Source organism: Chaetodon auriga, chromosome 10 (assembly GCF_051107435.1).
Source record: "Chaetodon auriga isolate fChaAug3 chromosome 10, fChaAug3.hap1, whole genome shotgun sequence".
NCBI classification, from domain to species: domain Eukaryota; kingdom Metazoa; phylum Chordata; class Actinopteri; order Chaetodontiformes; family Chaetodontidae; genus Chaetodon; species Chaetodon auriga.
The window spans coordinates 19,329,573-19,345,859 of record NC_135083.1 but is presented as its reverse complement, the minus strand read 5'-3'; the positions used below and the strand labels follow the sequence as shown (position 1 = coordinate 19,345,859).

The following is a 16,287-nucleotide window of genomic DNA, read 5'->3' as shown; positions in this document are numbered from 1 at the left end:
GGAAACTCTCGTCCTGAAACATCACAAAATCAGTTTATTTCTGGTGACGAACGCTAAGTTACACTGCACTTGAAAAAGCTTCATTTATTTTATTTAACTTATTTATTTTCTCTTAACTGTACTGAAACTATCTGTTATTAATGACAACATGCAGACAGAATCAAATCAAGGACAATGTCTGTCCTGTAGAGCAGCTCTGAAATCATTAGTTGATAAATAGATTAACTGATCAACAGAGAACTGACAACCATGTTGATAATGGCTTCATTGTTGAAGGATTGAAAGTGATTATCAAGCAAGAAGGCAAATATTCTCTGGTTCCAGCTTCTCAAATATGACGATTTGCTGCTTCTCTTTATTCAATGTCATTGCTTACACAGAACAAGCAACCAGGAGACGTCGTGATGTGCATTTTTCATTATTTCATGACATTTAATCGACACAGCAATGACTCTGTGAAACAAAGCAAGTAAACACTAAATGCCGTTTTAAATGTAAACATTGCAATGTTTTGTTAAAGCACTGTACAAAATATCTTTAGGGCTTCAGTAGATTTCATGAGAAAAGGATTAACGGGGCCACACGGTTGATGTCCAGCTTTGATTGGTCAGTGTGTTCGGAGGGACTGTACCTGGCTGTGAGGCTGAGGCTTCTCCAGGTCACACGGCTCTGCTGCCTCGTTGCTGCAGACCTTGTGATAGATGGATGGGGAGGAGAGGCAGTTAGACTCCGGGGAGGTCAGGAGCTGTATCGCCGTGGAAACCAAGCGAGCCTGGTCCCTCATGGCCAGCAAGGCATCATGGTCCTTCTGCCCCAGGCACCCAGGGAGAAGGGCTGCTGCGTCAGCGTTGTCCTCAATCTTCTTTTTCCGTTCTTTGATCTCCAGGGCGTCGTTCTCACCCCCTACTGGCTCTTTGCGGTGGGGCGGGCTGATGGAAACGCAGAAAGGAGGTGAGGAGAGAAGAGTGAGGACGGGGACACCGTGGTCCCTCGGATTGTTACCGTGCTAACACCATAAACTAGCTTGATGGACACGATAAGCATTATACCTGCTAAACATCAGCATTTTAGCTTTGTCGTTTTGTGTCTGTTATCATGCTGATATTAGCATTTAGCTCACAGCACTGCTGTGCATTAGTGCAGCATCACTTCTCAGTCTTGTTACGAGATTGGAGAACAATGACAGCTGGCTTTCTAACACACTTTTCAGTGGAGCTTGCAAAGAAAGCAGGCTGGCTACATGAGACAGGGGAGGACTCATTACCTCATGTCCAATAACAGTTGCTAGCAAGTGTTGAATGCATCTTTAAGTGGACCCGTGATGAAACATGAAATACAGAATCAGTTGAAGCAAAAACATAGAAAACAGATTTCTACCCAAATTAAAAATCAGCAACTTTGCCTTCACTGCCCTCAAATAGGAAAGGGTGGGGTCTGTTTGTTTTGTTTATTCATTGAGTTTTCAACAAAATTGTTGAGCTGAGCTACAAAAAATACCTTCACTGAGGCAATCCCAGTGGAGAGCCACACTGTGGAACCACAGATTCAAGACAATGGAAAACTACCTGGTGGGAAGGCACTCAGCAGAGTCTCCAGCCTCAGCGTCAGTCTCAAGGGCTAGTCGTAGCGAGGAGGAAGAGGAGGAGGAGGAAGGTGCATGGTAGGAAGCCAGATCACAGCGCTGCAGGTTGGACAGAAGCACTCGATTCTCATACTGCAGCTTCTTCACCTTCCCGCTCAGTTCTCCGATCTGAAGCCTCGCCAACCTGAGCTCCTCCTCCTGGGCCGGGGCATCTGTGCTGATAAGCACCGCCCCTTCCTGTATGGAGTGCACCGGGCTGTCGTTGAGCAGCCCGTCCGTCAACGACGTTAAGGAGTTGGATGACAGCGTGGACGCTGGCGGCGGGAGTTCAGATTTATAGCGGTTGATCTCATTCATCAAGAGTTTGTTCTGTTCCTCCATCTCGATGAGAGACCTCCTCAGCAGCTCCGCCTCCTCCTCCACAAACTGGAGGTGTCTCTGGAGCTCCATGACGTTTTCAGAGGAAGGCCCTCCCCCGAGCACCATGGCTCCACCTCCTAGGCCAAGACCTGCCCCCAGACCACCACCGACACCAGTCAGCTCTTGAGGACCATCTAGAGACATGATACAATGAGAAGTCAAGCAACAAAAACCGCATTTTACGCTTATATCTAAATCTCACTGTGCTGTAGAGGATGTCCAATTAGCTAATTCTACCTGTTGATTTAAGATTACCTCCACCGCCAGAGGAGCTCCTGTCTCTGACTAACTGATTATAGAAATGTATCCATGACAGACGAGATGAGCTTCAGATCTACCTTGTGGTCCCTTCATGTCATCCATCTCAGCTCGGAGCCCCCTGTTCTCCACCTCCAGCTCCACGATGCGTCGACTCAGCAGGTTGGCCTCCTCCTCCACCAGCTTCAGGTGGACTCTGATCTCCGCCTCACGGGTATGGGGGGAGTCAGCAACCTGGAAGGGGAGTCAGAGAGAAAGAGATAAGGAGAAGACAACCAGTATTACCAGTCCTGGATAATTAAATGCTCATTAATAATGCAAATGACTACAAGTTCAATATTTCAAGGACTGACAATATTGTAGTAAAATCATTGTCTGTGTTCTGTTTGTTGAGGTGTTTGATGATTGTTTAGTTTTCAGCATAAAATGGCTTAAAAGTCAGTTTGATTTAATGAGCTCTGTGTGAGTGTTTTGGCTCTTTCTAACACAATGCACCTCTGTAGAGTTTTCCCAGGCCTGTTTGGCACAGGGGGGATAAGAACCATTTGGGTTTTATGTGGGTACAAAGGGTGGGGATACTTCACAAACCACGTCCACCCTAACAGCCAAGTGGCACCGTTTTGCAGCTCTCAGGCAAACACTGAGAGGTGCAGAGCTAAATGCTGAGAAACTCAGGTTTCTGATTTTCACTTCTGTGGGCTGCATCACAGTTCTCAATGTGAAATGAAAATCCTCACCCTTCTCCCACCTCCTCCATTGTACGGTGGTTTTTGATTCTACATACAGTGATCTCTACCAGGCCAGCTCCTGTTTCACAGCCTTATTCACTAACCACTAGTTTGTCTGCTCTGCTCTGCTGCTGTACAAAATGGCTCTAAAGCTAACATCTTAGGTCTTTCTGTCCTCCTTCATCCTCACCTCCTCCACGGTGAGTGAGGCGTTGACGTCTCCGTACAGCGACCTGTACTTGGCCAGCTCCTCCTTCATGGCCTCGCTGTCCTTCACCAACTTGGTGAGCTTCTTGCACATCAGGGCTGATTCCTCTTTGGCAAAGTGGAGCTGACACTTCAGGTCTGAACTGTCCTCCTGCAGTGACGGGACAGAGAGAGAAGAGAGCGCTGAGGTGACGCTGATACGAGAAACTGCTGGATCACACAGAGGATGACCTGCACTCAGATCTGTCATCAGTGCTATTGACCTTTCAGGCCTGCACCTAGATTAAATGATCAGTCAGTTACATCAAACTGATTCATCTTTGCAGGTAATTCACCAAATAAAAAAGCCAAACATTTGTGGATTTAAGCTTCCGTCAGTTCCATTATTTGTAATGAATTCTTTCAGGTTTTTAATCTCTAACTAATCTAAAATCAAACAAACAAAAGATAATGAATGATGAAAAAATATCTGCCACGATTCAGAGACACACACGACGTATCCCTCAACTTGAACAGTAGCTATAATGTGTCAAATTTGATCTGTTGTCCAACGGTTAAGACATGAGGACACTTCAATCAGTGTAACCTGGGACAGAGGTTACATAGAGATGGACAGAGAACCTGACAGCAAAGGAAACACACACACAGACACACACAGAGTAAGAGCTGCAGACAGTGCAGACACACAAACACACACACAGTCAGATCATTTCATCCAGTCTGACAGCTGGACACCATTAAAGGTCATACATGATCATCTTTTCTTTGGATTGTGTTCTGATGGTCCGTAAATTCGAGTGTGTTTCAAACCACAGTGATGCTTTGACATCATCCCTGGCAGCTATAGGACACACTAAGCCGCGTATTTCTGTCAGCCGAACACAAGCCACAGCTCATTACAGCGCTGCAACTCAACCGGGATGAACTGGCTTTTCATTCTATTCAAAATCGCCTTGAACTTAAGAAATAATGACAAAGAGCTATTTAACTAACTTGTGGCTTTCTGCTACCAAATGGTGAGGTCAGAGTCATGCTGCGTTTGTTCCTCGTGAGGCTTTTACAAAAGAAACACACACACACACACACACACACACACACACACACACACACAGAAACTCCAGAAAACACACTCATTAGTGGTTTAACGCAGCCGTCATTCTGAATCTGAAATGAATATTTACTAACTCGCTGACACACAAAATACACAGCAAATTATCATCACACTGTGTAAGGTAGTGGAAGCACGATCACTTACTGCTGTGCTTAAAAGCAGCAATCAGCAATATTTGCACTTAAAGTTGGACTATGTGTACTATTATGGCCACAAGTAAGATTTAATGGATAACAGCAGACAGCAGACAACAATCATTAAGGAGGTGACTCAGTTATGTTAGTTACACAATATAAAGTTTGAGTTGGCTAACATTAAAAACCTTAAAATCACCAACTCTGTGGCCATGGAGCATTTTTACATCTTTTAACAAACTGTTTTGGTTTTACAGAACATTTAATGGTTAAGGCTTACTGCTCTGATAATAGATTTTCCAGCAGCAGGCGGCTGGTTTCAGCAGAAAAAGCTAACGTTAACGGCTAGCTGGTGAACATGGTGCAGCGTTTGGAGTGGATGGAGGTCAAAACAGAGCTAAAGCAAGTGTGAATATTGGTCTTCCACTGGTCCGATGACCAGAAACACAACTCTAAATAAATGCTAATGTCTGCTGGATGTGCAGGTAGGCAAGAGTTGATGTTTTGCAAAAGCACTTTAGAAGGTGATAATATGTCAGGGCTGCGTTTGTCAGCTTTTTGTGGTGTTTTTCTGCCCCCTAGTGGCCAAAAACAGTTGCTTTAAACTTTAAACTATTCAAAACACCTCAAATGGGGATGCTTTCCTTTTTTTTTTTTTTTTACAACAAAACTATATATACTTCAACAATAATACCTTAATTCCAGTTTTTGTTGTTTGTGTTTGTTGTTGAGAAAACTTATTCATTATTTCTTTCTCTCATCCCAGACTCAGCTGAAACTACTGCTGACCTGAGGTGACCCTGTGCACCCATTCCTCAGAAGCAGCTCTGTGGCTGTATTTGTTTTACAGCCTGTGGAGCATTTCCAACCACATTAAGCGAGGTGAGAGCCAGTGAATTTACAGCCATTTATGGTATGTGCCTTGGAGAGGAAGCCTGGGAAGCCCGGCAGGCGGAGAGAGACGGGGGTGAGAGGATCACCTTCACCGCAAACACCTTCTGTGGTGTTGGTCCTGTGGTTTTTTTTGATCTGAATCTCTGTGTACTCCTGTTGTGTAAAAGCTGAGCTCATACACTTTCTAAGTCCTGCAGTGCTTTCTCACAGAGGGGAAAAGTTCTTTCTGCAGTGTTTGAGCTATTTTAGTGATGTGGAAAAAGAAGAGACTCTGGAAGAGTAAAGTTCAGGAAAAAAAAGTAGTTCACTTTGTGTCTTTGGAAGAAGAGAGGCAGAGATTTAAAGCGCCTGATCTGTGCTCCAAACATAAACAAAAACTGGGTATGCTCGGATGACACTTGGTACAAAAACCTGCAGGACAAGATGGAGAGCAGAAAACACACAGAGCTGACGAAGAGGAGAGAGGGAATGCAGGAACTGCTGATCTATCTGTTAGATAGAGTGTGATCCCCAGAGGAAATAGGTCACAGAGAGACACGCAGACAGCACAATCATGAGCTGCGAGGCAGGAACACACTGAAGGGATCAAACATGCAAGATGTCTGACATGACTGCTGTGGTCCCAGACAACCTGAAGCTTGAGCTCAATTTGTGGTTGAAGTGGGAAATTAAAAGCAAAACAGTGCAGCTACTTTAATTGAAGTGTCTCTCCAGAAGCAGCTCGTTGGCTATAGTGTTAATAGACATGTCAGTAACGTTTACATTGTCTGCCTGGCCCAAGTGTATGACTGCTGAACTCCAATGAAAACCAATAGATTTTTATGTCACTCGCTGTTTAGATTTCATTCTCATTCTGCAGTTTTTGGTTACACGATCTTCAAGATCTTTATCACCAGTTTTCCATTTGTTCTTAACTGAACTGAACATTTTAGAGCTGTAGCTGACTGTGATAAAAACACTCTTTCACTTTGTCCCGCCTGCACAAGTACACTTACTTGCGTGTTTGGATGCTGGTATAGGAAATAAACTGTCCATGCAGGAATTGATTGGTGGATTGATTATAATTTAGAACCAGTGCTGCTCTGTTTTGACCTTCCCAATGTGGAAACATGTGGGAGGAAATAACAGCCAGCTCCTGTGGTCTAATGTCAGTCCATGCCATTACATTTCCGGAGAGATGACGGCTGCCTCGGGTGATGCTGACACCATAAAAAATTTCGCTGAAAACATGATGACATCTATTATCTATATTTCAAATTTTCAGCTGTCACCCTCAACTGCATGCCTGGATGTGACTGCCAGGAAGTGGACGTCCAAACATCCCAGACAGGACTGCTGCAGGGTGCGCACGATTCAAATCCCATTTATTTTACAGATGGGGTTACTGCTTGCAAGGCCTTGTAAAATCTGTAGCTTTATTTGATCTGATAATAAAGAATATGTTGAAAAATTAATATATTACACAGTATATAAAGCGGAATTGGACACTTTGATAATGAGGATAAACAAATAAATGTTAACAATTCAGCAGAAATAATAGTAAAAAACAATGCAGTGAGTTTATTGGCGATTGATTGAGTCTATCCAGCGCACAGTAAACCTCGGTGTTGGTTGGACTGATGTCATCTTTTCTCATATTTCTATCCCTCACGACCTTCACCAGCCTTCGCTCTCTTCGTGTCCTCGTCTTGCCTCCCTCATGTGCTGCAGATGTTTCAACACACTCAGCTGTTTGTGACTGATGACTTCGCTCCACATCTCTTTGTCTGTGTGTGTGTGTGTGTTGGATAAATCTTTCCAGGTTTGTCGAAAAGGTTTCATTAGTTTGTTTCTTTTACTGATTTTTTTGACCGTCTGGGGGAAAACACAGCAGCGTGCTTGTGTATGTGTGTGTGCGTGTGTGTGTGTGTTACCTGTGGACCGAGCTTCTTGTCAGGTTTGTTGTTGGGTCGTGCTCCTCTTTTCTTCTGGGAGTTCTGCAACAGACACACACAGAGTCTCATTAGTAAGGCTCCTCATCGACTGTGGGATGTTTCATTAAGATGAAGAATGAACCTATCAAGTGAGTCACGAGGCGACGACCTGTACTGGAAAAGAAAGGGTGCTTTAAAGTTGTGTAATCACAATAAACACTTTCCCTCTATGCAGACATTTGTGACTAAAATAGAATTTTAAACCCCAAATGTGTCTAGTAAGCTTTAAAAACTCCAGTAGTTCAGAGTGTCACCACCATATCATTTTATCTTTACCTCATCTCTGAACAGAGCCATCATCTCAACCACGCCTGCTGCACAGACAATAATACGTTTGGGTGCCTGTTCAGAACTTTGACCATCCATTTGGCAAGCTGCTCATCACTTTGATGCACTTCCAGAACTGTATGATTAAAGCAACGTTGTCATTATTCAGACCGTAAGGCGACACTAAGCACCTGCAGGTCTTCCAGGAGGCATGGCAGTCTTGATAGTTCACACCGGTTTATTTACCGATATGACTTTCTATTGTACCTCTTTCAAGGAGTAGCTTGACATTTTGGCAAATCCGCATATTCACTTTCTGATAAGAGTGTGGAATTAAAGGTGTGAGCTGGAGGAACCACTGTAAGAACAGAGAGACATGGAGAGCGACAACAGCGGAGCTATACGATCCAGCGACATGGACCAAACACTGGGTGGCTTTGCTAATACCTACTCGGCTCACACACACACACACACACACTCATGCACACAGTGTTCATCCAAGTGTCTGCCCAGTGCATTACAATCAAATAAATCATCATCCCTCCTCGTCTTCAGAGCCAAAACCAATCAAACACACACACACACACACACACACACACACACACACACACACACACACGCACACACACAAAGTCAGGACAGACGCTGCACTGCAAGTAGCTCAGCTCATCTGGCTCAGTCCGTTTCCATGGAAACAAGCTACTGTCTCTGCAATGAACCACCGACAACAAAAGAAAGAAATGGCGGGATGGAAGGAAGGAAAAGGTGAACAGAAATATGTCAGCTGCTGAAACGCGGTGACCTTCCAGCGCACAGGGATTTCCTCTCCTGTCCAGGTGGAGTTACTGTGCAGCATCAACGGGAAGGATGTTTGCTTATTTGTCTGATTTATTTTCTTTCCACGAGTCTGCCAGTCTTCTCCCTGCCTCACCTCTCCTCTTTCCATCCCTTCATCCCCTCGTCCCTCCCTTTCTTCCTCCCCTCCCTCTCACCCCTTCATCACTCTTTGGGCTATTTCCCAACCTTTTCATTTTTCACCTCCCGCTGTCCTTCCCTCCCTCCTCTCTCCCCCCTCTCTCCATAAATCCCTCCCTCAGTCTCACAACCCACTTTAAGATCAGTTTATGGCAATGCAAACAGTCTATTAATGGCTCTAAACTCGACTGATCAATCAGCCTGTCTGATAATGGAACCATTGATTCGGGCCGGAGGCTGGACTGATGTCGGGACTGTCGGATCAGGCTTTTAGCTCAGCGTTCAGTCGCAGAGGGGGGCTTCAGTGGAAAAACGTGGAAATTAATTTATGCTGGTCTCTTGAGAGAGAGCTCATGGCACTGAAAATCACACCTTGTTTCATTTGCATGAGCGACTCCTGAACTACCAGAGGGAGGAAAAGTTGCCAAAAGATTGTTTGAGTTTGCAACACAAAAGCCTTTGAGGGATAAAAATAGACTTTTTCAGCCTATAGAGATGGTGACTTTGGGACGGTAGGTGACGCAAGAAAGCCTTCAAAGGGACTCAAATGTTCTTATTAATCTGGGACAGTTATCAAGGTCTTGGTCCCCATTACATAAAGTATGGAAGGACATTTGCATTTGTATGTTCTTTTGCAGATTAGCTGAAAATTCAGGTCATATTTGCTCTGAAGTTGGATGGAAACTTGACTCCTGGTATGACTTACTGCGACATCTGAATGGAACGGAGCCAACATTCATGTTTTTAGTAACACCTGAGCTTTTTCTATATTGAGCAGTCAACATGTCTGCTGTGAAAAAAAGCCTTTTTTATTTTTATTTTTTACTTGGTTGCCTAAATTTACCTGAACTGGCAGATATTCGCCTGGACTGTCAATCAGCTGTCTGAACCTTCACTGACGGTGACATTACATACTGTAAAATACCAAATATCAGCACAAACTGGTAACTAGACACCCAAACAGCCCGAACCACTGAATGCTGAGTCAGGTTGTCAAACTGTTGCCTAAGCTGATAATCATCAGCCTGAAATGTGTCTGAGTTGCCTCTAATTACAAGTTGCACCAGCAGGTAATCACAACTGCCTGAACTGTCAGTTTAACAACTAAAAAAAAAATCATTTTTGGTTAAAATTCTAAGCCAAAGTTTCATTTGATGAATACTGCACAAAGAGTGTATATATTTTTACAGATCAAGTGTTGGATCATCTTTTCTTCCTCCAGATGACAGAACACACATTTCCACATGTGGGTCACTTCTATTTCTAGAACACTACTTTATTGTTGTTTGTTGTCTGTAACTCTAACACCTAATTCTCACTTGCACATAAGTATGCTTGGACATTATTTATTATGTAAAGCACACGTGCCCACACACACACACACACACACACACACACACACACACACACACACACACACACACACACAGTGACCAGGGCCTGGATCTCATGTTTCTGAGCCCGCAGGTCTACAGTTACACTGCAGATAACAGGTTGAGTCCCATGTTATCTGATGACATATTTAACAGCTTCTGGCTGTGTCCTCTGCTTCTCCAGCAGCAGCAGCAGCAGCAGCAGCAAAGGTTTTGTCAGGTAACACTTCATTATACACCGGGGAAAAGCTGATGGAAGGGGAGATGGACGGGCTCGAGAAAGCAGTGGAAAAAGGTAGAGAGAAGTAGCATAAATGCACGGAAAGCCCTCCTTTGGCAGTCTGAACTGGAGGATGGAGGAGAAAACCCGATCAGGACGCAGAGTGAAAGAGGAAGAGATGGTCAATGACAGAAAGACAGAAAACAACAGCGATGGCAGAGAGAGAGAAAAAAAGGGAGAGTCAAAGAGAGAGATATTGTCATTCCTCCGTCATGGATGAGGAGGCACAGCAGCGAGAACTCTCCTCCTTCCGATCCAATCTGATCTGCAGCTCAACCAGCCGTGACACTCGGGCTGCAGAGCAGGGCGGGCTCAAACACTCCGTGAGACCTCATGAAACACCCTGAGGAAAGTAAGGAGAGTCTGCAGGAGGGGGGTAAAAAACACTGACACTGCGGCCAGAGGAGGAAAACGTTCGAAACATGATGAAACTAAAGAAAGCTATGCTGAAACTCTGCACATGGAAATAATGTGACCTCTGGAAGGCTACAGGGAGCAAATGAGGACGAAAAAAGCAATGTTGAAACTCAGAATAAAGACACGCCAGCAGTCATGAGGGTCACTCAGACGGCTGAAAACAGACAGAGGGATGAAACAGCCTCCTGCCTCCTCAGCATGCAGCAACACACAGACAAAACTATTCAACACCGCTGGACTGAGACGCTACCGCTGCTGCTGACACACCAGAGCAGCAGAAGTTTTTACAGTGTGCTGATCTGCTTTCCCAAACGGAAATGGTTTTAACAGCCTAGTCAGGTTATGACCCACCACACAGGCTAACTGACAGGAGATGAGGCTGCTCTCTGGGGATGGAGGCAGTGAGAGAGGATGCTGCACTGAAATCAGATTTGCGCTGCGTCTACAGACTCACCTGAAGCAAGCAGGCGTGAAACCCTGAGAGCGACGCAGCAGAGAGTATGTGTCAGACACACAGAGTCTTTTATATTTACCTTCACGAGCTGACGACCTTCGGTGGATCATTTATTGCTCTTATTATCTGTTTTAATTGTCTTGCGACTCAGTGATTTCCTTTTCGTGATTTAGCTGATTACCTGCCTAACAGGTATTAATTAGTTTGGACACTTCATAATTCACATCTGCCGTTCACCAAAGGCTGTTAATGGAATAGCGCGACATTTTCAGAAATATGTTTATTCACTTTTCTTTCCAAGAATACGAGATGAGATAATCGAGGCTGCGGTTGTGTCTGTGAGTTGGGAGGCTAGCTTAGCATAAAGACTGGCAGCAGAAGGAAACAGCTGCTTTGCACATCCAGTGATTGTTCAAGACAAAATGATGTTTCTTGGTCATGAGTGAACTACATTTTGTGCTATGCATTTAAAATGAGAACCCTACAATTTTCTAAAGAAAGAAAAAAATCACTTCTCTTAGACACTGAAATGCGACAGCTCATATGATCCTCTGAGGGCGGGAATGAGATCAGATCAGACTGCGAGAATACTGAGTGAAGGTGTGTGTTTCTGAGTGTGCTCATAAAGAGGGTGGGTTTGTGGAAAGAAATGTGATTTATTTGAAGTGCATGCAGCAACTGGCACACACGCTTTCGCAGGCGAGGGGGCCAGTCTCAGCCTGAAAGAACAGGACACTCCCGTCTCTACATCAACACCACACACACTGGAACAAAGAGTCTACGCAATGCAACGCACAATGGGTTGCATAACAGCAGAGATGGGCACAAAACAATCGAGAAGTATCTCATTTCAAATACTTCAAATGTACCAAAATCAAAGACAAAATACTGGTGCTGAATGAGACAATGTATGCAATTAAAAAAACGAGTCATTTAGAACTAAAAAAATACATCCTATACACAGTGGTATTATGACATTTTAGGTATTTAGTATCCTCAACATGGATCTCATCTTCACCACCAAACATGGAAAAGATGCGCTCTGCTAATTTCCCTCATCATAGATCTGAAGTAGCCAATCAGGATGTCTTGGGGGTGGGAGGCTGTGAATTAAGGGGTGCATGCTGGGTGTTTTTTTTTCTGTCAGTTGAAGTTACCACTGACTGACTGACTGAGTGAACAGCCAATAGAAATGCTACTGGGGGAAGTGAACAGTTCTTTTGGATGGCAATAAGACTCTCTACAAGCAACCGGTCCTCTCCCACAGAGTCCACCATGCTGCACTGCCATGTTTCTACAGAAGCCCAGAATGGACAAACCAAACACTGGTTCACTTTTTCAGAATTTTTGCAGCCACTGTAGGTTCTCCTACACGCTTGGAAAGCGAGGATGAGGTGAGGGATATTCAGTCGGTTGCAAATCTGCAACCTCACAGCTAGACGCCACTAAATCCAGCACACTGGTCCTTTAAGATAAACACTGATCAGGCTGATCAGGACATATTAAATGATGTATTTTAAGTATTTCAAATACACAAATTCAAATTCTTCAAATATTTTGTTACAAATTACATCTTGTTTTTCTGCCCAGTGCTTTACAAATGAGAAAACACTCAAAAATAATTAGATGCATATTTTAAAGTCATACAAGATACAGATGGATGCAAAGAGAGAGAGAGAGAGAGAGAGAGAGAGAGAGAGAGAGACGATATCATTCTTCTGCTAAAATCAGGCTATTTACCAAGTAAAAACAATCCAATCACGTTCACATAACGAAACAAATGGATGCTCGTAATACTGCAAGCAGATTCTAACGTCACATTTCTCGTCGTCACACTTGACAATGACTTTTTATAGAATTCCTAGCATGCAAATGCAGCATTAAGCAGCTCTCTCCGGTTGTCTGCAGCACAGGAAAACAGCTCAGAGCACAACGGAGCAGAGCAGATAAGACGAAAGCAACACCCAAATCCCCAGTCTGCTCCGCTCATTACTACACACTCACGCTGTTTCCACACTCTGCAATGTCTATCACACTTTAACACACTTTTTGTGAAAACATTATAACACCCTGCTTGCACTGAATTAGGAAATAAACAGCCCATTCACTGTCAGGGCTTCAAGCATAAAGCCCCTTTGTCTGCTGCGATGTTGTCGATAAAACCTGAATTGAGGATCAGAAATGAGATAAATCGGACTCTTTGCCCTCCAGTTGTTCATTACATACTGTACCAGTGGCGTGCAGTCTTCAGTCCATTTACTACAAATCAAGCTTTACATTACAACTTCGCCCTCATGCAAAGAATGCTGCTGTGCTTAACGTATTTGTCCGGATTTTCTTCCTGTTTCACGCAGCCATTTCACAGTTACACAGTTGAGTCATCCATCACAGCGAACATCGGGTCTGCGTTCGTATGTGTAACACTGATCAAAATGTTAATGTTCATGGATTACACAACTCAAGCCAGTTCATCGGGTCTGCTGATTGATTTTCAGATTAGAAACAGAGACATTAATGAGAAGAGATGGCTGCTGACACGGAAGAAAAAAATCCATCAAAACGTGCAAATGACTTGCATTTGAGAAGGGTCCACAAGAATGAAACTCATTTCCCAAGATTCTTTGGAGTCAGTTCATGTTAAAGCCACCATCATCAGGTAACACATGTGAGAGCGAGTGAAGTGAGACCACAAGCAGAAAACATCAAACACGTCCCCAGCGAGGAACCGCTTGTTTACTCCTCGTTTTTACCTTTGCAATAGAAGCACTGAAATATTCATCTGTGAGTGAAGCACAACGGGAGCACAAGTAGAGAGGAGTCACAAAGTCAACTCAGCAATGTTCACAAGAAAGTACGAGCTAACATTAGCAATCATAAGCTAGTGGTCATAAAAGACCCTGTAAGTCTGTGGCTGTAAAACCCCTGAGAGAACCGGACTGAGCAATGATCTGCTTTACTGCTCATGGATTTACTTTTCATTTGAAAGAGGAGGACTGTGTTACTTCTTCTTTTAAACATGCTGTATGTGTATATAAGACAACAGTGGTCCACCGGGAAACTGTTTAGGTCTCAAATGAGCTCTGAGGCGCAGTACAGAATCAGACTGAAGGACAGCAAAACAGATGATCATGTCTTCCCAAACCATTCATCCTTCAGGGGAACAGTGTACTTCTACTCCCGGTGTCTCACCCTGTCAGCTGATGTTCACACTCTCACACAGAAAAACATAAAACATCAAAAAAGCATAAAGAGGGAGACAGGAAACGGATGGACGACCTTCCCAAGACCATCAAACCGCTCGTCTCATTTACACCAGAAAGACGGATGAACTCCGAAGGTCCAAATCAAGGCCACCAAGCTGTCCATTAAAAATCATTTCGCTGCTTTATCTCACAATAACACCTTATTAAGAAAATGGGTCAAGGCAAAAAAAAAAAAAAAAAAATCATGAAAGGAACATCTGGAACACTGAAGCTTTTTAATTCTTCAGTTTAGCCATCAGCTGACGTCAGCCCGGACAGCTTTCTAGTCAAGTGTCAAACAAAGCCCTCTTTGACTCCTCATTAGTTAGTGTATCTCCTCTCTGCGTGCACACAGCATCTCCCCGCTCACATGACTGCAGGGATGCCCGGCGGGAAAAAAGTAGCATCACAGAGAGGAAGGGATAAAAACGAGTGACTTCATCATGCAAAGACACTTTTCACCCCCTCAGTGACGACGAGCCAGGCACTGGAACAATGAAAACTTTATCACACCGTGACGCTCACAAGTGAAACCCATCGTCTCAGTATCGATCAGGTTCAGACGAGATCAATACTGTCTTATACCCAGTTCGAATATTTCCAGTGTAATTTCAGATTCGTGCTTAGAGGCTTCAGACTTTTGTCAGTTTGGATTCTCGTGCTGCATAATGATACTCCATGGGACAAGATTAAACATTAATGGGTCTCTTTGGATAATCAACCAAATGACAAATACACTGTAAAAAGAGACGTAAGAGTCAATACGCTTTCTCATATTTTAAGCACGTGATTTGTAGCAATTGGCTTGAGCAGCTTGACCATAGCTGAATACACACACCTTTTCATCACCTCTCCTCAGATATAATTCCCTGTCAAAAAGTGGTGCTAATCAGCCGCCGGCTAAACATAAATTTGCCACTGCTTGATTTAAATGATCCGGCGGTGAATTCGTCGTCATCTCTTGAGGCTTAACTGATGCTCTCCCAGCAGGGACACGTTACAGTCCTGCAGGTTCACAAACATCCTCTGAGCCTCTTTGAATGTTCTGTTGTTGTATTTTCAGCTGTGCAGACGAACGCTGACGTGTTGTAGCACAACAGTGATTCGGCTCACATCCGCTTGTGTGTATCAGCGCAGCTAAAGCCAAGACAGTGAATGGTCAATTAGCATCACATTAGCATAGCATTAGCAGAGCGACAAAGCACTGCAAGACTGATAGGGGATGGATGTGACACTGCTTCTGCAGAAAAGCAACACACACAAGTGCCTCAACCGTCTGCCTCTCATCCTGTCGCCCTGCTTTGACTCGTCTTTCCCTCCTTCCACTCTCTCTCTCTCCTCATTTTTCCTTCTCTTTCTCTCCTCCAGTAAGAAATCATGACAACAGGCTGTATTTGAGACTGACAAAACCAGTCTCCTCCTCCTCTGTTTACTTTGGCTTGTCACGCACAAACACACACACTTGGCAAAATGTAAACACAGCATCAAGGAAGGGAAGGATGGAGAAAAGATGGAGAGGAGAGGAGGAGAGGAGGAGAGGAGAAGAGGAGGAGGAGAGGACAGGAGGAGGGGAGGGGAGGGAGGGGCAGAGGAAGGAGCATTTGCAGTTCTTTGTTACCAGAACCACCTCTCACTTCCAGCCACTTCCATTAGAGAAAAGCATGTGTGTGTGTGTGTGTCTGCCAATGTGTGTACGTCTCCAGACACTCTGCTTATTAAGGCAGTGTGTTAGTAGGTGACCTTGCGCAAATGAACACCCCTTCAAGTACGACCTGAATGCTTCATATTGATTTGAATTATTCATGTGTGTATGGCGTGTTTATTGTGTTGATATGTGTGTTTAGCTGTGCCCATGTTGTTGTTGTTTGTGGAAGTGAGACATGGGTGTGTGTGTGTGTGTGTGTGTGTGTGTAGTGTATGTGTGTGCCTGCGTGCATGCGTGTGTGTGCCCAGTGGTGTTGGAAGCTGAACA

General features: G+C 44.2%; 1 protein-coding gene across 4 annotated transcripts in view; it reads right to left on the bottom strand.

Moving 5' to 3' along the window:
- Positions 1–16,287, bottom strand: part of mtcl2 (microtubule crosslinking factor 2) — an 88,916-nt gene that overhangs the window by 21,843 nt on the left and 50,786 nt on the right. For all 4 annotated transcript variants that reach the window (XM_076741308.1, XM_076741310.1, XM_076741309.1 and 1 more), the window contains exons 5-9: positions 7,248–7,310; positions 3,179–3,346; positions 2,341–2,494; positions 1,566–2,136; positions 632–929 (exon numbers count right to left, since the gene is read on the bottom strand). In XM_076741308.1, the coding sequence (XP_076597423.1) occupies positions 632–929; positions 1,566–2,136; positions 2,341–2,494; positions 3,179–3,346; positions 7,248–7,310 (1,254 nt within the window). The remainder of the gene's footprint in view (positions 1–631; positions 930–1,565; positions 2,137–2,340; positions 2,495–3,178; positions 3,347–7,247; positions 7,311–16,287) is intronic.